Source organism: Ornithorhynchus anatinus, chromosome 8, assembly GCF_004115215.2.
Source record: "Ornithorhynchus anatinus isolate Pmale09 chromosome 8, mOrnAna1.pri.v4, whole genome shotgun sequence".
Classification (NCBI taxonomy): domain Eukaryota; kingdom Metazoa; phylum Chordata; class Mammalia; order Monotremata; family Ornithorhynchidae; genus Ornithorhynchus; species Ornithorhynchus anatinus.
The window spans coordinates 14,632,351-14,652,747 of record NC_041735.1 but is presented as its reverse complement, the minus strand read 5'-3'; the positions used below and the strand labels follow the sequence as shown (position 1 = coordinate 14,652,747).

Genomic DNA, 20,397 nt, shown 5'->3' with positions numbered 1-20,397 from the left:
GGGAGGATACAAGGTGATCAGGTTGCCCCACGTGGGGCTCACAGTCATAATCCTCATTTTACAGATGAGGTAACTGAGGCACAGAGAAGTTAAGTGACCTGCCCAAAGTCACACAGCTGACAAATGGCATAGCCGGGATTTGAACCCATGGACTCTGACTCCCAAGCCTGTGCTCTTTCCAAATGAGCCATGCTCCAATGACTGTATTACATTTTGCATTTATTTCAAAAGATCATTTGCAAAAACAACTCCACCTTCTAAGAGATTTCATGCAGGCATTAAATTGCCCCAAATCCTTCCTCCATGTATCTAATTATCATATGTGTTCTCTAAGTCCATTACAACATTTAGAGAAAAGAATTCAACAACTTTTATTAGCAGAGCTCAAAACACTTCACAGACAATTCTTCACACTATTATTTATCAGTCATATTTACTGAGCATTTACTGTGTGCCAAGCACTGTACTAAGCACTTGGGAAAGTACAATGCAACCGAGTTGGGAGATACATTCAATGCCTACAGTGAGCTTACAGACTAGATGAAGCATATAGTCTAGAGGGACATGAATAGCAGGCAAACAGGACCTAACATTTTTAAATATTGTAAATACTATTAGTCTCTAGAGTTAAGCTCCTTGGAGGTAGGGATTGTTCTACCAAATCTGTTATTTTGTACTCTCCCAGGGACTTAGTTCAGTGCTTTGCGCACACTAAGTGCTCAATAAATATCACCGATTGATAAATTCCAAGTTATGTTATGACAAAGATGTCTAACTGCAAACTAGAAGACCTAAGACAGAAAGCCTCATCTTAAAATTACACAACAGACCTAATCAAATGCAAAATATTCTGTCTCTTCCTTTTGTAAGCTTTGCCTGGAATCAACCGAACAATCATATTTATTGAGCACTTACTCTGTGCAAAGCATTATACTGAGCAGTTGGGAGAGTATGACACTAATTGTGTGTGCTTCATGGAGCAGAAGGAAGAGTATAAACTATCTAGAAGATAGTTGTGTGGACATAAGGGAAAGAGCAGCTGGATCAATCTAGAATTTTAAACATTATTTGAAGGGCAACGCTGGAAAGTGTCAAGAAGAAAGATATGCCAAAGGTCCCAACATTCTAGAACTGTTGTTCTGACAGGAGAAGTTATTTTATCATCATTATAGGGCAGGGCTTTGTCCCAAAATTATTGACTTTCTACAGGCCCCAAGGAGACCGATTATGCCTTGATCACTGGGGTTCAGGTGCAGCTAAACCTAATTTTTATTGTTTTGCAGCAAAGGTCACATCACTGGGTGAATAAAGCTTTCCAACTATCACTAATACAGGCACCCTAATTTTGGAATGACTATATAATAAAATGGTATACTCATCTTACACATGGGTACATAAAAGGCATATAGATATGTCAGGGTATGTCTATGTAAGATTGTAATATAGAGATGCAAGCCTAAATTATACTGTTGAGTGTTTGAAAAATTCAGGAAATTAGTGGTAGTTGATATTACTATGCATAGAAAACAGAAATATCCCAAGAAGGCATGTAGAGAAACTGAAAAAAATGGAGCCAGAGTACTTTAAAAGGCAATTATTTAAATGACCCGAGTCATTCCCAAAATATTGATAACCTGAAGTATTCACTGTACAGGCCTCTTTAAGATCTTCCACACACACACACACCCCTACTCACTCCCTTGAGGGGGCTTCAACTTCATGTGACTCCTAATGACTCCTTACAAGCCCTGTCTTCTTCTCTTCTGCAACCTCCTATTTTCCCCTGAATCTGTGACATTTCTACAGGGGTATTCTAACTCCACATCTTGCTCAATATGTCCAAAATTGAACTCTTCATCTTCACTCTCAAATTCCCTACTTCACATAAATTTCCCATCATCACCATTTTCTTGCTCCCACTCCCACTCCTGCTTGGAAATCCCTCCCCCTTCACATCCAGTTGATGGCTGCTCTGCCTTTCTTCAAAGGATTTCTGAAATCACATCTCTTCCATAACGCCTAATTTCCCCATCTAATATCCCACTGCCACTTCAGTACTTTCTTCTCATCGAAGCACTTATGTACTCAATTCTTTCCCAGTTCCCCTTAATTACAAAACCTTTATATTCTATTCTTCCTCCTACCTGTAATTTACTTTAGAATCTGCCTCCCTTCTATAGAGTGTAAGCTCCTTGGGAACAAGGATCATGTCTTCTAATTTTATTTTACTCTATCAAGTACTTATTTCAGTATTCTGCACACAGTAGGGGTTCAAACATACAAATAAATAGGTCTGAATTAGTCAAAGAAAGAAAAATAAAAATATTTTACTGCTGGGCAGTTTAAGCGCGTGCCTAAATTTCTCAGCCAGCATCAGACTGCTTCTATACTTGGATGTACATCGTCAGACTAAAAAAAGAAAAAAAAAACTGTCCCAAAAGCTTTTACTAGTTGTTGTTTTCAATGGAACCAAAGAATATTTCCAGAACTACCTGTATTTCAAAATTGCACCAGAGTAAAAGACTATTATTCTGATATCTTTCTCATCATATTCACAGCTTTTAGAAGATGTGACTCCAAAGCCTCTGTCAAAACGGCAGAAAGAAAGGTTTTGGTCTTCTAATCAGAAAAGTTGTGTGAGAGGTTTCACAGTCCTGGTATCACAATCTGTTCTGACTCAGAATCTTAAATTAGACCAGCCTTAAGGACAAAGCTTATCTGTAAAAGTCACAATTTCTTAAGATCGGGCTAAAATTTTCTTTAGACCCCACTATTCACACCAAATGTTCACTAGTAATCAGTGAAATTGTGTACCTACTCTTGAGGGAATTGGTCAAATGCCACTCAATAACATTAACCTTTCTCTCTTAATGAGAGACTAACGTCCTCTGCAGCAGAGAATTAAAGGGCTTGAAGGAACTTAAAAATGTTATCTAGTTCATTCCCTTCAAATATAACAGACCAAAGCTGACCCCATCTTCAAAGCTCTTTTAAAAGTAGCATCTCCTTTAGGAGGCCATCTCCAATTAACTTCTAATCTTCCCCAGGTATAGCCCACCAACTGCTACTTCAGAACTATTTATCACATGGGCACCTGTGAACTCCTCTAGCACTTGTCCTGTAGTTCACATTTTACACACCCTCTTAATTAAGTACTAACTTACACACACACACAAATCCTTTTTCCCTCTTCTTGCCTATCTGTAGTAATTTTTAGTGTCTAGCTGCCCCTCTAGATTGTAATCTTCTTGAAAGAAGTAATCATGTCTACAAACTCTATTGTACTCTCCCACATACTTAGTATTCTGCACACAGGAGTTGATCAATAATGATACTGACTGATGTCGGGAGACAACTCCAGGAGAGAAACCTGCCTGGCATATAGCAAGCAAAAAATGAGCTGATTCTTTTCAACCTGGAACTTCTAGGGGATTGTGAAAATGAGATAAAAAGCAGCACAAGGAGTTGCGAACAGCAAACATAAGCCTCTGGGCATGCACGGATGGTACAGTAGGCAGAGTGGCTTAGTGGATTGCCCAGGCATGGACCTGGGAGTCAGAAGGTCCTCGATTAATTAATGATGGGATAGATACAAGGTGATCAGGCTGTCCCACGTGGGGCTCACAGTCTTCATCCCCATTTTCCAGATGAGGTAACTGAGGTGCAGAAAAGTGAATTGACTTGCCCAAAGTCACACAGCTCATAAGTGGCAGAGCTGGAATTAGAACCCACCACCTCTGACTCCCAAGACCGGATTCTTTCCACTAAGCCATGCTGCCTTTCTACCCAAGTCCACTTTTGCAAAAACATTAGTTTTGGAATTTTGATAGCAGATGACCACTCTTGGAGAGACTTCATTTCTGATCAATTAAAATGATGCCTTTTCTGATGAAAGTGTAAGCCAAAAAATTCAATGTTGATTTTAAATGTTTAACTCCAACTGTGTAGTCCAAAACTATCTGGTATATCATTTCAGGTAGTTTCTAACAACTGGAATGCATTACTGGGAATGTCTCAGAGCAACTTGTTACCTGAAAATCTCCATTCACTACATTAAGTGCATCGTGTCTTCTCCTAAAAATAACTGAGGATATGAACTAGAACATAGGGATTGAATCAGAAGCATAATTTGCTCTTGGAATTCATGTTTCCACGGAAAAAGAAACAGACTGTTCTAGCTGTACAAAATGTACAAAGTAACAGCTCTGGAGACCATTTAAATACATGTTAACATGCTAAATTCCAACCATCTTAAAATGTACCAATTATAATTAAGATACTTTTTTCAAAGCAACCTGAGTGCATGGAGATAAAAGGAACGTTGCTATGGATTTTAACCTCCAAAGTGTTCAAAAAAGGAGGATAATATGTGAGGAAAGAGGTGGAGGGATATGAGGAGCAAGAGAAATAAAAGGAAAAATCAAAGAGGAAGGGGAGAAGTAAGGAGGAGGAAAAAAGTGAAAGGGAGGCTAAAAGCAAGGGGCAAAGTGAGAGGAAGGGTGAGAGTGAATGAAAGAATGAAGGGGAAGGTGTGAGAGAGAAGTAGAGAAGCAAGCAGAGGATGAGAGAAGGAAGAAGGGAAAAGAGGATGAGGAAAGAGAACAGGAAAAAGAAAGGGAAGGAGGTTTTTCTTTTATAATCTGAAAGTATCCACTGGACACCCACCATGAAAAATGATTCCTCAGAAAATAATTATTTTCCAAATTAGTCTCTCATACTTGCCATTCCTCCCCTTCTTTTCCATGATCCAACCTCTATCACAGGCCAGATAAATTCCCAGGGGCACTTGTTTACTGGATTATTTTCTCTCATATAACGATAACAATGAAGCAGCATGGCTCAGTGGAAAGAGCCCAGGCTTGGGAGTCAGAGGTCATGGGGTCGAATCCCAGCTCTGCCACTTGTCAGCTGTGTGACTGTGGGCAAGTCACTTCACTTCTCTGTGCCTCAGTTACCTCATCTGTAAAATGAGGATTAACTGTGAGCCTCACGTGGGACAACCTGATTACCCTGCATCTACCCCAGAGTTTAGAACAGTGCTTTGCACATAGTAAGCACTTAACCAATACCAACATTATTATTATTATTACTATGTGTTAAGTACAAGATAAGTACAAGATATCTGACAAGTACCTGTCCCACATAGAACTCAGGGACTAAAAGAGAGAGAGAGAGAGACCAGATATCTTATCCCCATTTTACAGATAAATAACTTGCTCAAGGTCACACAGCAGGCCAGGAGCAGACTGGCACAAAACCCTGGGTCAAGTGACTCCTCGACCTGTCTGTGCTCCTCTTATCTAAATAAATTCACCCATCATATAAACTCCTTAAATAATAATAATGATGAGACTAATAGTTGAATCAATCACTTATCATAGCCCACTTTGACTACTGCATTAGCCTCCCCCTTGACCTCTCTATCTTTCTCCTGTGCAGTCAAAACTTCACTTTGCTGCCCTTATCAGTCCATATCTCCTGACCGGCAAGAACCTCCAGTGGTTTCCCATCTACTTCCACAACGAATAGAAACTCCTTACAATAAACGCATGATAGGCACTTAATAAATATTATTGATTGATAAGCTATAAGGCACTCAATCAGCTCTCTCCCTCCTTCCTAATCTTGCTGACCAACTACAACCGATCCACACACTTCATTCCTCTAATACCAACCTATCTTGAGCTCATCCATCTTGGCACTTACCCATGCCACATGACCTCCCACTAGCCAAGAACTCTCTTCCTCTTCATATCTGACAGTCTACCACTTTCCTCACCTTCAAAACCCTTCTAAAATCACATCTCTTCCAAAAGATCTTTCCTGAGTAAGTCCTGATTCACTTCTGTGATACCTTTGCTTTGGCTATGTACTCCTTAAGCACTTTGGTAATCACTCCATCCCACAGAACGTATGTCCATATCCTTATACTCTATTCTCCCTTTCTGCAATGTAATTTAATGTGTGTTTCCCCCTAGATTGTAGCTCTATGTGGGCCGAGATCACGTCTACCAACTCTTTTTTTCCTGTACTTCCCGAAGCACTTGGTTCACTGCCCTGCACTCAGAAATAATAATAACAATGCTGGTATTTGTTAAGTGCTTACTATGTGCCTAGCACTGTTCTAAGCACTGGGGTAGATACAAGGTAATTAGGTTGTCCCACCTGGGGCTCAAAGTCTTAATCCCCATTTTACAGATGAGGTAACTGAGGCGCAGAGAAGTTAAGTGATTTGCCCAAAGTCACACAGTTGACACGGCTAAGGTGCTCAATAAATATCACTGTGATTGCATAATATCTCCAATTTTAGGTGTTTTTTTCCCCTGGAAATGTCTTTTTAAAATACTCTTAAAACGCTTTGCTTCAGCAACATATTGTCTATATTTTATGGACCCTTTGCAAGTCGAAGATCACAGATAAATTCCTTTTCTCTCCGTGGCTCAGAATTGCTTTGTGAGAGTATGCTTAATTATAATTGGAACATTCTAACGTAGTATTTTAATGGTTTGTTACTTTGTCCATGCTGTACATCTAGGTCAGTCTGTTGCCCCTTCCATGAAAATATGCATTCTTAGGTCAATGCAGTGACTGGAATTTCCTTCAGATGGAGATGATTTAATGACAATCCTGGGACTAGAGCCCAGGCTTTATGCCCCTGAGCCCAGTGGTAGACCCACTGATATATTGTGCTCACCTAGGTTTGGGAGGGAGTAGATTACAAAAGGCTACCCTTTTCCCTTTGTGCAGGGTATTCACTCACAGTGTTGTGAAGACAATAGTAGCTTAAGAAAGAAGCATTATGGCCTAGTGGATAAAGCATGGGCCTGAGAGTCAGAAGGACCTGCATTCTAATCCCAGCTCTGCCACTTGTGTGACCTTGGGCAATTCACTTGACTTCTCTGTGCCTCAGCTACCTCATTTGTAAAATGGGGATTAAGATTGTAAGCCCCATGTGGGACAGGGACTGTATCCAACTTGAGACTGTAAGCCCGTCAAAGGACAGGGACTGTATCTGTTACCGATTTGTACATTCCAAGCGCTTAGTACAGTGCTCTGCACATAGTAAGCACTCAAATACTATTGAATGAATGACTAGCTACTATCTACCACAGTGCTTAGTAAAATGCCTGGCGGATAGTAAACACTTAAAAATATCATTAAAAAGAGTTATGTGAAAGTGCTTTAGGTAGAAAAATGCTATTACAAAATTAAGATATCATAATAAAATGAAAACCTTTTTTTAAGATTTTCAAGGATACAGATTCCACAGGTATCACTGGCCTGCCAGTCCAGTATGTAATCATTTCTTGAACTCTATCATATATAATCACTGTACACCAAAGACCGTTGTCCTCTGCCAATTTGTTCAACGCTTTTTAAAACGAATAGGTCTGAGACAGAGCTGAGCTAATAAAAGTGGATAGACTTGGTATTGGCTAATTCAACAGGGACTTCAAATAGAACGAAACATGAGAAAAAAAGGGGAATGTTTAAGAGTGTTCTGCTGTATTTTAAAGCTCAAAGCACTGATAGAAGACTAGTCAGTACGGGTTGCATTCTATAGGAACAATAAAAAAGATTTCCAGCCCATTGATAGCATTTTATCATGACAACAGAAGCTGAAATGTTCAGGGCAGACATAATACATCTCTTATAGGAGAGTACACAAAGAAAACAATATCCCAGGATACTATTTTTCATAGAAAATACAAAACTCTCAAAGAGACCAATTTTTATAACACAGCAATAACAATTAAGGGGCCACAAAGTTCAGTTAATTACCTCTCCAGGCCAACCTCCTGCTCAATACCTCAAACTATCCAATTTTTCCTCGACTTTTTCAACCATTAATCACCAACTCTACCCCTGTGCATAAGAGTGATTTGGCACGTCGTTTATTCTTAACTCTCCACATCTTCAAAACCCTACTTAAATCAATCAATGGTAATTTTTGAGCACTTAATGTGAACAGAACACTGTTCGAAGCATTTCAAAACACATCTTCTCCAGGATGCTTTCCCTGCCTAACCTCCCATCCTCCCACCCTTCTGCATCACTTAAAATCTTAAGTCTGCAACCCCTAAAGCACTTTGATATTCACCCAATTTCCCACCATCACAGCACTTAAGTGCCGCAAAGTGAAAAGAGCGTGGGCTTGGGAGTCAGAGGTCATGGGTTTGAATCCCAGCTCTGCCACTTGGCAGCTGTGTGACTGTGGGCAAGTCACTTAACTTCTCTTTGCCTCAGTTATCTCATCTGTAAAATGGGGATTAAGACTGTGAGCCTCACATGGGACAACCTGATTACCTTGTATCTACCCCAGCGCTTAGAACAGTGCTCTGCACATAGTAAGCGCTTAACAATTACCAACATTATTATTACTTTGTTGCCTCTCCTATCCGTATTTATTTTAATGCCTGCCTTGGCCACTATATTGTAAACTCATTGAGGACAGGGATCATGTCTATCAACTCTTTTGTACTCTCCCAAGTGCTTAGTATAGGATTATGCACACAAGAAGTGCTTAATAAATACCACGATAATAAATGAAGAGTTTTACTCATCCCTGATATACACCTTTTTTTGACTTTTAACATCCCAAACACTTTTCTCATCTGTAAAATGGAGATCCAATACCTGTTCTTCCTCCTACTTAGTCTGTGAGCCCCATGTGGGACAGGGACTGTGTCTAGCCTGATTATCCTCTATCTATTCCAGTGCTTAGTACAATGCCTGGAACATACCAAATACCTCAATTATTATTTTCCTCCTCTAAATAATCTTACTTGTATGTAGCAAAGGAAAGATATTACTTCACTGATTTCCTAGTACATCCAACCCATATGCTTCACTTCTCCAATGCCAACCTACTCTTCGTACCTCATTCTCGTCTAACCCCTAGCCCACGTCCTCCCTCTCGCCTGGAACTCTCTCCCTCTTCATATGTGACAGGTGACCACTATCTCCTCCAAGAGGCCTTCTCTGACTAAGCCCTCATTTCCCCTACTCCTTCTCCCTTCTCTGTTGCCTATGCACTTGAAACTGTGCCCTTTAAGCCCTTGATGTTCACCCCACCACCAGCACTCGAGTAAACATCCATTATTTATTTTAAAGTCCATATACACCTCTAGATTGCAAGCTCCTCGTGGGCCGGGCACATTTTTACCAACTTTTGTGTACTATACTCTCCTAAGCACGTAGTACAGTGCTCCGATACACCATAAGTCCTCAATAAGTACCAGTGATTGATTGTTTTGGAGTATAATTCCCAGAGCCTTTAAGCCTCTATGATTTCGGTGCCTGAACCAGAGGAGTGAGGAAATGACCCATAAAATGCCTCTGACACTGGTCCTCCAGGATGGATGAGTCAGTGAAGATGTAAGAGCAGATGACACAAAGAAAGAGCAGCAATCATAAGATTTGTCTTTTATCTCTTTAGGTATCTACTTACTTGGACAGTTTCATTTCAATCTGTTGCCGGATTTCCTGCCTCTCCTCATCAGTTCTCCTTGGGAAAATATTTCTATCTTCCAATTCCTGTTTACTTGGCCTGTTCCTTAGTTTAACTGCCAGCAGCTCTTTCTTACATTTTCTTGGCAACGTACCTGGAGAATGTTTGGGAAGAAAGTAAAGATAAAACATTTAGAATTGTCATGACTTGAACATCCCCAGCATCCCCAAGATCTGGAAACTCATAGTAAACCCCTCCCACTAGCAAGCACCCACAGGCAGTTCTCCCACAGTGTGTGTTTTCACACCATATCTCAGGCAGAATATTGTTGGGGAAGTAGAGAATGTTCTTCTGACAATAAACATATGTCTGCCAGAATAGAATGTGATGTGGTGTTGGAAGAATCAGTTACGTGAATCTGCGTAGCATTATTCAAGTATCATACCGCAAGTTTTCTTCAACGCAGAGTTTACCAAGAATGTTCAACTGTTATAAGGAAACTGTAGTGACCATTTAAATAATGATTTAAATATGCAAAGTGAAATATCAGATCCCACCAATCCAATATATATGGGGCATTTGTTAAGCCTCTGAGAAGGATCAGGTTTTCTCTGTGTTTTGAAGGGCTGCCCGCTTCCTGATTTAAAATGAATTAAGGTTGAAGAACTCTTCTCTGTCAGATAACCTGAGCCATCTGTATGCCCTCAAAGGCATCCTGCAAATGTAACTACACCAGCTTGTTAATGTTTGCTCCCAAGCACACGGGCTCTTGCCATATGACTGATGATTTTTTTTTTGAGAACAAAATAAATGAAAACACCGTAAGGAGATTATTTTACTTGCACAAAATATTTGTCATCAAAAAATTAAATAGATATGCAAATGAAAAACCATGCTGAGTCCAGCACTGCTACAGGGTACATTTATGCATAACCTTCAATTACATTTTAAAGCCACTGTTTGCCAGATTTATGGAATTGCCCCAGAATATGCTTTACTTATTTTTTTCAGTCAATATATTTATAAAAACCTCAACGGAATGGAATCATTATTTTGTTTGCACATATTAATAAAACACTTAATATGGCACCCAAAAATGCCCAACTCCAACTTACACCACTGGGGTTCATACTGTGAAAGTTAAATTCAAATTAGACTAAATACTTTACCCAGTAAGATTCCACTAGAGTAGCCACTGAAATATAACTATAACAGAAAAAAAAAACAAAACATTGGCAAATGTGCCAGAAGAAATTTCATAAGGATTTTCATGATTCTTAGGTGTATTATCAGCTTGCCTCAGTTAGTACTGAAACAGATTTGGGGCTTGGCTAAGACAACAAGCCCAACTTGTTTTCATGAATAGCTCCTTTTTATAGTGCTAGCTGGAAATGGTTTTAGGGCCAATGGTTAAACCCAAATTCCAGCCTAAATAAATAGCAAATAATGAGAAGAATGGCAGGGAACCCCATCCCTTCTCTCCCCCAAACCACACTCATTCCCGCCCCAGCTAAAGGACTGTAGTGGGGAGAGCCAGGAGCCGGGGAGGTCAGCGAGGAGGCTAATGCACTAGTCACTGATCATCTTGCGTCCTGTTCCTACTCCATGCTTCACTTTGCTGCCTGGATCATTTTTCCAAAATAATCTTTCAGTCCATGTCTTCCCACTTCTCAAAATCCTCCAATGATTGCCCATTCGTCTCCACATCAAATAGAAACTCCTTACATCAGCTTCGAGATACTTATCGGCTCTCCCCTTCCTACCTAACCTCACTGATCTCCTACTACAACCGAAGCAGCACACTGCACTCCATTAACACTAACCTCCTCAATCTTATCTATCTCACAACTGACCTCTTGCCCACATCTTCCTCTGGCCTAGAACTTCTTCCCTCTTCATATCTGACAGACCACTGCTCTTTCCACCTTCAAAGCTCTCCTAAGATCCCATCTCATCCAAGAAGTCTTCCCCAACTAAGACCTCATTTCCCTTACTCTCTGACAATGCTCTTGGATCTGTACATCTCAGTTAATCACCCTACCATCCTAAGCCCCACAGCGCATATATACATATGTGTGTGTGTGTGTGTGTGTATATATATATATATGTGCGTGTATGTGTGTATGTGTGTGTGTGTGTATATATATGTGTGTGTATATATTTCTATATATATCCTTATACCCTACTATTTTCCTTGTCCTTTATATTACTGTCTGTCTTTCCATCTAGATAGTAAGGTCCTTGTGGGCAGGGAATGTATCTACCTACTCTACTGTATTCTACTGTATTTTTCCAATTGCTTAGTTCCATGTCCTGCATACAGTAAACAGTCAATAAATACCATTGATTGTTTCAAATAGTGATTGAAAAGTCTAGCTTAGAAGGAATATTTTCAGTAGCCTAAGTAGTTCGCTTTCCTCCTCAGAGCTGGGTAGAGAACTTGAATTTAACCAATTTCCTGGGCATCAAAATCAAAACTGTTATCTATTCAGCAGGTTGGTGTGTTAGACTGTGACAACTATTGTTGGGCATAAAACCTGGTTAATTAAAAAAAGCCTAAATGGACAAAACATCTATAAAGTAAAACTATTCAATATTTGAATATGGAAAGACTCCTTTAATAAATTTCCATATATCATCGCTTTCATCCTTATAATATTCCCATCATCTAGGGGGAAGTCAGAGCTTCTGTCCCATTTTACAGTTGAAGAAAATAATGAGGCACTGAAAGGTAAGAGGCTTGCCTAAAAATCACAAAATGAGTAGAAAAATTGCTAGGAAAATAACTAGGCTTTTGTAATGGCAGGTTTTTTAAAAGCCACCTGCTTCAATTTTATTATCCTTCACTGACTTCCAAAAGCCTTCACTTATTTTCTGCTATTTCCTCTGTGAAAGTTCATTTGTTCCTAGGGGAGGCATGATTGATGGCGAGTCAGTCCATTTTCATCTTGAATTATCTTACTTCTGACAGACACTATTTCAATGGTAATTCTAGTGTGATCTATGGATCTCTGATGTCTAATGCACAGGTACTATCAAATTAATTATAATAAGATGGAAATATATGTAGAATTAGGTCATCTAACCCATAGTCTTTCTTAAGGCTGATTTTACCAAATGATTCCCACTTTCACTAAATAAAATAAGTTCAAAGCATCCCACATATCGCCAACCCATGGATTTCAATAAATCCAAAACACAGCAAATATATAAAACACTGTGTATTACTTTTTACAAAAACATTTACTGCAAAGCTTTTATTTTCACCATTTTCATTAGAATTTTATTTCCAGTCTATCACTTCAATTACCAAACTCTCCTCTCTGAGTGGATTCATCTTTGTTTTTGACACCGTAAAATTAGACAGTGATCTCACAAGGCATATTGGCTCCAAGGGTTAGGAAGCAGCATTAGGTTTGCCCTACATGGCACAGGGTTAAGTGCTTAGAAAAGGGCTCTTCACATAGTAAGTGATCTATAAATACTACTGACTGACTTAAGAACAAATGAGAAGGCAACAGTTGTAAAGTTGCCCTCTTGGAAATGAGCAAGTGGGTGAGGCAGGGATCAATAACAAATTAACGAGAGTGGGATTCTGCCCTAAGTTATTTCACATACCCCCTCCCCTCATCATACAAAAGAGCAGGGTGGCCTACCGGAAAGAGCATGGGCCTGGGAGTCAAAGTTCTGGGTTCCAATCCCAACTCTGCCCCATATCAGATGGATGATCTTGGACAAGTCCCTTAACTTCTCTGTGCCTCAGCTCCCTCATCTGCAAAATGGGATTCATTAATCCATTCTCCCATGTGGGACCTGATTCTCTTGGATCTACCTCAGTGCTTACTGCAGAGCTCATCACATAGTAAGTGTTAACAAATACCACTACCATTATTATTATAACAAAGCATTTGCTTTTTTTTTTTGCCTCTACTATGTCAAAAAGGAATGGTAAAATAACTACAACTTTTACATTGTTGAGGAATGTGAAATTCTCCAAGGGGGTCAACAGACTTAACCTGTTGACCTTAACATTAAGGTTAACCCTAAACTTAACATTAAGATTTCTCTATCTCTTTGGAAAAATATTCTATTTATCACTTCACCCCCGGCCCCAAAACACTTATGCACGTATCCTTGAATGCTGCTGCTTCTACCTAATAGTGATTTATTTTAATGACCGTGTCCCACACTAGACAGTTAAGTCCCTGTGAGGTGAGAGCGTATAACAACTCTCATATATTGACAACTCTTTTGTCAAGTTCTATTACAGTGCTTTGCACACAGTGCTCAATAAATACCATTTATTGATCAATCAAGGAGCATGAGTTCAGGCACTGCCCCCAAGTGTCAAAACTAAAAACATCTCATTTCCAGAATATTTAAGTAACGCACAAGAGATCTCCACCTTGGAATTGGGGTCTTCCTTGAAATACTAAATGTTATGCCTGGGAACTTCATCCTTGATGCTAACCACTAAGTGCCTCAATCACTACCTGAAAAACCCTCTATTTTTCCTCTTTATTAGCTACTCCCTTAGTCAACTCCTTTTGTTTTGTCCATCTCATTGGCATTATATTTCTGACCTAAACGTCTACCCATCCCATAGGAAATGACCTTGGATTTGGAGGTCCAGGAATCTGAGTCATCTCCAATGGCCCTTAGTTTACAGAGTGGAAAAATATATCCTTTGTGGTTGCAATTTTTTTTTCTAGATTAGGAATATCAATGTTACAATTTATAACCCCTAGAGCCAAATTCTTTAATATCAAGTGAGAATTATTTTAAGCTTTTAACAGAGTCTTTATCAGTGGATGAACTTTCTGTAGTGTCTCTTATAAGAGACAATTTTCTACATATATTCTGGGAAAGTTAGCTACCCACAGATATAAAATTTAAGAATTAGGGGAAGCAGCATGGTCTAACCGATAAAGAATGGGCCTGGAAATCAGAGGATTTGAGTTCTAATCCCAGCTCTACCATTTGACTTCTGTGTGACCTTGAACAAGTCACAACTTCTTTGTGCCACAGTTTCCTCATCTGTGAAATGGGGATTAAGACTGGGACCCCCATGTGGGCCATGGACTAGGTCCAATCTGATTATATTGTATCTATCCCAGTGCTGAGAACAGTGTCTGGTACATAGTAAGCAGTTAATACCATAAAAAATATTAATAACTAATATCATTTTCAAATGTATTTTCTCTAGTACAAGGAGTTCTGTTTGCATTTCTCAGAGACTGGACAGCATAACAGTTCATTGGCCCTTCTGCTTGTTTTTCCATTAAATGTATAATAAAATTATGTCTAATTATGCGAGCATATTGATTATTCTTCCATGAATAGAACAAACGCTCCTCATTTAGGCTGGAGGGACATTGTGAATCCTATTATGACAATTAATCAGACTTTCCAAATCTGTGTAATCCTCAATTACCAGGAAGAGCTTAAATCAAAAAGGAAGCTTTGATGAAATAAAAAGAAGACATATTTTTAAATAACCAGTAAGCAGATTTCTGGCTTGGCAGTTTTTAAACACAGCTGGCTTGAATGATCTTACTTCCATAACAGAAAAATGACACCGCACCTGCAAAAGTAGCACTAGCAAAATATTTCTAGCACCCCTTTATGAGAGATCGTCCCTCATATGTTCAGAGTGTAGTGTGAACTAACTGTTCTTCGCTCTTGCCCACCTGCCGTCCGCCCTTGATCATATCTCCCACCCTGTAACTCCCTCACCTTATAAGCACTCTCCCCATCTTCAAAGCCCTACTGAAACATACCTCTTCCAGGAAACCTTCCTAAAAGCTCATCCCTCCACCCTATTTTCCCTCCCATGCATTTTGGTAACTCCAGCACTTATCCCCAGCCCCCACAATACTTACATTATATACTATATTCACTTGCTTACCCTACATGAAATTTATTTTACTGTCTCCCCCATTAGACTGTAAGTTCCTTGAGAGCAGGGATCATACCTACCAATTGTACTGTACTCTCCCAAGTGTTCAGTACAGTGTCCTGCACAAAGCAAGTGCTGAATGAATACCATTGATTGAATGACTGAAAGAATGCAAATTTTCAGGCATAATGGGTCTAGGCTCCCTCCTGCTTAGACGGCGAGATCCATGTGGGGCAGGGACCAAACCAGAGCTGGTTATCCTTTGCCTATTCCACTGCTTGGCACTGAGAAAGCATTTATATTATTATTGTATTATTATTATTATTTGACAGGCACGCCTTGTCTTGGTCAACCTGCATGCCAGGATCTTTGAAAGACAATTTTTTTCTCAAAGTTTAATATTTTCTTCACGTTTTTATGAGTCAAGTCTCATTAACGGGGACTGTGCGGTGCAGGAAAAATCCAGTTGCCACTGAAGGGTTTCAGAGCAGTCTGCAAGGTCGAAGAAAATAGTGATAGGTTTTGTGAGAGGCACTCCTAACCGGAGGCACTCACTCTACAGGCAGCAAATGCAACTTGTGGGACTCCTAGGCCATTCAGGAGGCATTTTTAGGAACTATGTAGTCTCATGGCAATACTCTCCTGTCTGCATGAGTTTACCTAACCCTTAAGAGTCCTTCCTTACATAACTGCAACAAACAGTACCCACATTATTAGGGGTAGAGTCAGATGTGATGACCATTGATCTAAAGAAAAAATACATATATTTTTCAACCATTAAATTTGCCTTTAAAGACATGCCACTGTTCTTCTTAATCTCCTCTACTGACCGAGGAAGAAATCTGCTCCAGTATTTCCCAAAGGAATTCATCCTGAACGTGGCAATTTTTTCTTGTTCAAAGATGATGCTATTGGGTATGGCTGGAAAGACAGCTGGGTGACTTCTGCACTGGCCAACATTTCACATATAGAGTAAGAAGAATAAGATTCCCCAAATGGCTCTTGCACCCTGCCAAAGAGCAGTATATATGCCTTACCAGAGATAATGGAATCATTCAAAGCTTCTTCATCCTGATATAAAATCGTGTCATCCTTGATTTCTGAATCCATGATCATATTTTCTTTATTTTCATCAGACTCCTTCACTGAGTTCCTTTTATTCTCTGACTCCCCATCGAAGCTCAATGAGTTCTCTTTTTCTCTGTTTCGTTCAATGCTGGAAGTTCTGGATGGACGAACATCTACCCTTTTCTTTGGAGATCCCTTGCTTTCTCTTCCTTGAAAGCTAAGGGTGGAAGATATGTTTGAGTTATACTCCAACCTATAACTTTTAAAACACTATCTAAATGTAATGCTAGGGAAAAAAATCAACTGTATAAGCAGCACAGTAAGATTTTCAAAGAATATGATTGCGTTTCTCTTCGAGGTTTAGGGAAGCAGCATGGCATAGTGGATAGAGCACGGGCCAGGGAATAAGAACCTGGGTTCTAATCCTGGCTCTGCCACTTGTCTGCTTTGTGGGAAGCCATTGAACTTCTCTGTGCCTCAATTACCTCACCTGTAAAATGGGGATTGAGACTGAGTCCAACATGGGATGGGGACTGTGCACACCTTGATTTGCTTGTATCTATCCCAGCACTTAAAACAGTGTCTGGCACATAGTACATGCTTAACAAATACCAACATTGTTATCATTATTATTATTATTATTATTAACACAGCAAAAATTTGCAAAGACTGAATAAAACATCCCAAGTGAAATATTTCTATTATAGATTGATAATAGACCAACGGTCTATTATCAATCAATAGTACACTTAATTTTCCTCTCCCATGTAGATGAGGAATAGTAAAATCATCACCAGCCCTTATGAAGAGGAATAAGAAGGTGATCAACAGGGTTACTCTGATAGAATCAGGGTAACTTTCTGATTTCTCTCTCTTTGGAAAAATGTTCTACTCATCAGACTAGGAGCAGGAGCAAAGACACTGGACCCAAGTGTCAGAGCATCTCATTTTTGCACTTAGTAAGTGGCTCAACAAATATCACTGATTGATATTTACTGAGCCCTTAGTCTGTGCAGATAAAAAATGACAAGTGCTTAGGAGAGTATAATAGAGTTAGTCGACTGGTCCTCTACTGGGAAAAGAGCAATGTAAAAAGAGCATTGGCCTAGGAGTCAGAGGACTTGGGTGGCTCTACCACTTGTCTTCTTGGTAACCTTGGACAAGTAAGTCCCTTAACTTCTCTATGCCTCAGTCTCCTCATCTGTAAAATGGGAATTCAATACCTATTCATCCTCCTACTTAGACTGTAACATCCACGTGGGACAGAGACTGTGTCTGACCGAATGACCTTGTCTCTACCCAGTCCTTAGTACAGTGCTTGTTAGCATAAGAGCTTAACAAATACCAGAATTATTATTATTATGATGATTGTTGTTGTTGTTAAAAGTTACATCCTGGATTTTAGATGATCAACCATATACAATGAAATGAATCCTTGAGTTTTTCCATGCAAAACACAAACAGGAACACGATAATGCTCTTATAGCAGATTCCTCCGCCTTAAGAAAAATGTTTTGGAGGGTACATATATTTAAATACTCATGCAGCCTACTTTTTCGGATTTTGAAACTCAACAAAAACACAAATGGAAGAAGCCTGGATCCTCACGGCCAGAGGTGCTAATATTTACCTATCCTGCCGGTGTTTTGTTGCCAGAGCCCTGTGGAGTTCTTCAATGACTCGGCTTGGAGGTAAAGGCATGTGGACAGCAGCAAGATGAGGGGAGCCAGTGGGCGTGGAGTGCTGTCCTCGAACATGGGAGTCGGAGCCTTTCTGGCCAGAGGCCTGGAAGAGGGCGGTGGCTTGTCCTGAGATTTGGGAGGAACCAACAAAAACATAATTCTTCAGGATTGTGGAAGGAGGGGATCTCAATCCTGGGTCATCTACATCACTCCCTGCTGCAAAAGTAAGCAGAGAAAAACACCAGCATGCAAGGACTTCTCTGATAGTTGGCGAAGGTAGGTTCAAACTGATTTTACTTCAGAAACACTTGCACCAAGAGATGTTGATGAAGGTGACTGGTTCTAGCTTCTACTTCACTGCCAAAACTTTCCCGATGGAAGAGGACTTCATTAGGGGAAGAGAGATAAAGTCAGAGGAAAGAAGGGGTGGATGCAGTAAAGTCAAATCATCTCCACGAAAGAAGAGGGAAGAGAAGAGTTAGTCTATCGGCTGTGCTCAAATTTACTGAGTGCCACTGACTGTCTGACTTTCTCACTCAGAATGTCTTCTCTTCCCTCTCCCATCTCGGGGATGGAATGGCTTTCGCTATTCGGCATTACCTCTTCTTTCCTCTGAACGCCTCTCTCATCCCTTTGCATTCGATGTTATTCCATCAGGAAATATTTGGGGACTGCATTTTCTCAGTTGTGTGGGAAATAAATGGCCATTCTGCAATAAGAAAGAGGAAAGAGGATACAATTATGTATTCATAAGAAATTATCACTTCTGAGATGAGTGGAGATTTTGAAGGTTTTGGATTTTAGGAGATTTGGACAGAAAGAGATCTAGTTCTTGCTTTGTTCTGAACGACTCCACAGCACCAGCACTTAGCCAGGCCCTCTGAGATGAATAATTTGATGTAGCCTTGATTAGGTGGCACCGTGACCACTTAATTTCCATCTTGAAATTAAGATGATGGATTTTCTAGGGAGAACCACAGATGAGCACTGGTGCTGAGGCTTCAGTACCAAATGCCCATGTGAAAGTCTTGAATAGAGTGACGGTGGTTTGTGCAGCCATTCTTGTACTCTCTCATCCTAGTGGACAGAGCAGAAGGACCCGGGTTCTAATCCAGGCTCCAACACTTGTCTGCTGTGTGACCTCGGGCGTGTGACTTAACTTCTCTGGGCCACACTATCTCATCTGTAAAATGGGGATTAATCGTGGAAACTCTGTGATGGAGATGGACTGTGTCCCATCTGTTTAGCTTGCATCTACCCCAGCACTTAGTATAATGCCTGAAAAATAGTAAGCACGTAAATACTACAAAAAAAGCCTTGCTTGTGGTGTTCCCATTGGTTCATGGAGTCCAACAGAGTGAGTAGAGGTTTAGAGGTTCCGAGTACATTGTACAGTACCCATAGAGGATCTTTATGTGCAGAAACTATACACACTGAACTGACCACAGCATTCTGTGCATAATTGAACATGCTGTTGCTTTAGTAGCCATTGCTATCTTCACCTGCACACTAGCTAGCTATTTTTCAGAATTACTGCTCGGCCTGTCCACCTTGCAAATTGTCTTAGGCAGTCGTTCGGTCATAAACCGAAGCAGCGTAACAGTGGAAAAGAGCCCGGGCTTGGGAGTCAGAGATCATGGGTTCTAATCCCGACTCCGCCGCTTGTCAGCTGTGTGACCTTGGGCAAGTCACTTAACTTCTCTGTGCCTCAGTTACCTCATCTGTAAAATGGGGATTAAGACTGTGAGCCCCACATGGGACAACCTGATCACCTTGTATCCCCCCCAGAGCTTAGAACAGTGCTTTGCACATAGTAAGCACTTAACAAATATCATCATCATGATTATTATTACTATTACCATCATTATTATTATAAACCTTCATGCCAGTCTGCAGAGCCAGGACTGAAACCCAGGTCTCTTCATTCGCAGTGCCATGCTCTTTCCACTGAACTGAAAGCAGGGCCGGTATCTTGAAATAAGTGAGCACCAAAAGATTTAAGAATTTTCCTTTTCACCTTTGGGATTGGTGTGTAGGTAGAAGTGTCTTGAAGAGTCTTGAAATTTTGATTGGTTGTATAAAGATAAATTTTACTTATTTTTTCCACTAGTGCCATCTAGTGTTGTGAAGTAGCAGCAACTGTTCTGAAGTCTTCTTTCCGTTCCTTTTAAAAATTAGCTTGGTACCCACCATTCATTCTTCATTCCATCATATTTATCGAGCACTTACTTTGTGCAAAGCACTTTACTCAGCACTTGGGAGAGTACAATACAACCATAAACAGTTCCATTCCCTGC

At 40.1% G+C, this 20,397-nt stretch overlaps 1 protein-coding gene across 4 annotated transcripts in view; it reads right to left on the bottom strand.

Moving 5' to 3' along the window:
* The window catches only part of PHACTR3 (phosphatase and actin regulator 3), a 163,970-nt gene that overhangs the window by 24,888 nt on the left and 118,685 nt on the right, over positions 1 to 20,397 (bottom strand). For all 4 annotated transcript variants that reach the window (XM_029070013.2, XM_029070012.2, XM_029070016.2 and 1 more), the window contains 3 exons: positions 18,049 to 18,226; positions 16,388 to 16,635; positions 9,452 to 9,605 (listed from right to left, as the gene is read on the bottom strand). In XM_029070013.2, coding sequence (XP_028925846.1) covers positions 9,452 to 9,605; positions 16,388 to 16,635; positions 18,049 to 18,226 — 580 coding nt within the window. The remainder of the gene's footprint in view (positions 1 to 9,451; positions 9,606 to 16,387; positions 16,636 to 18,048; positions 18,227 to 20,397) is intronic.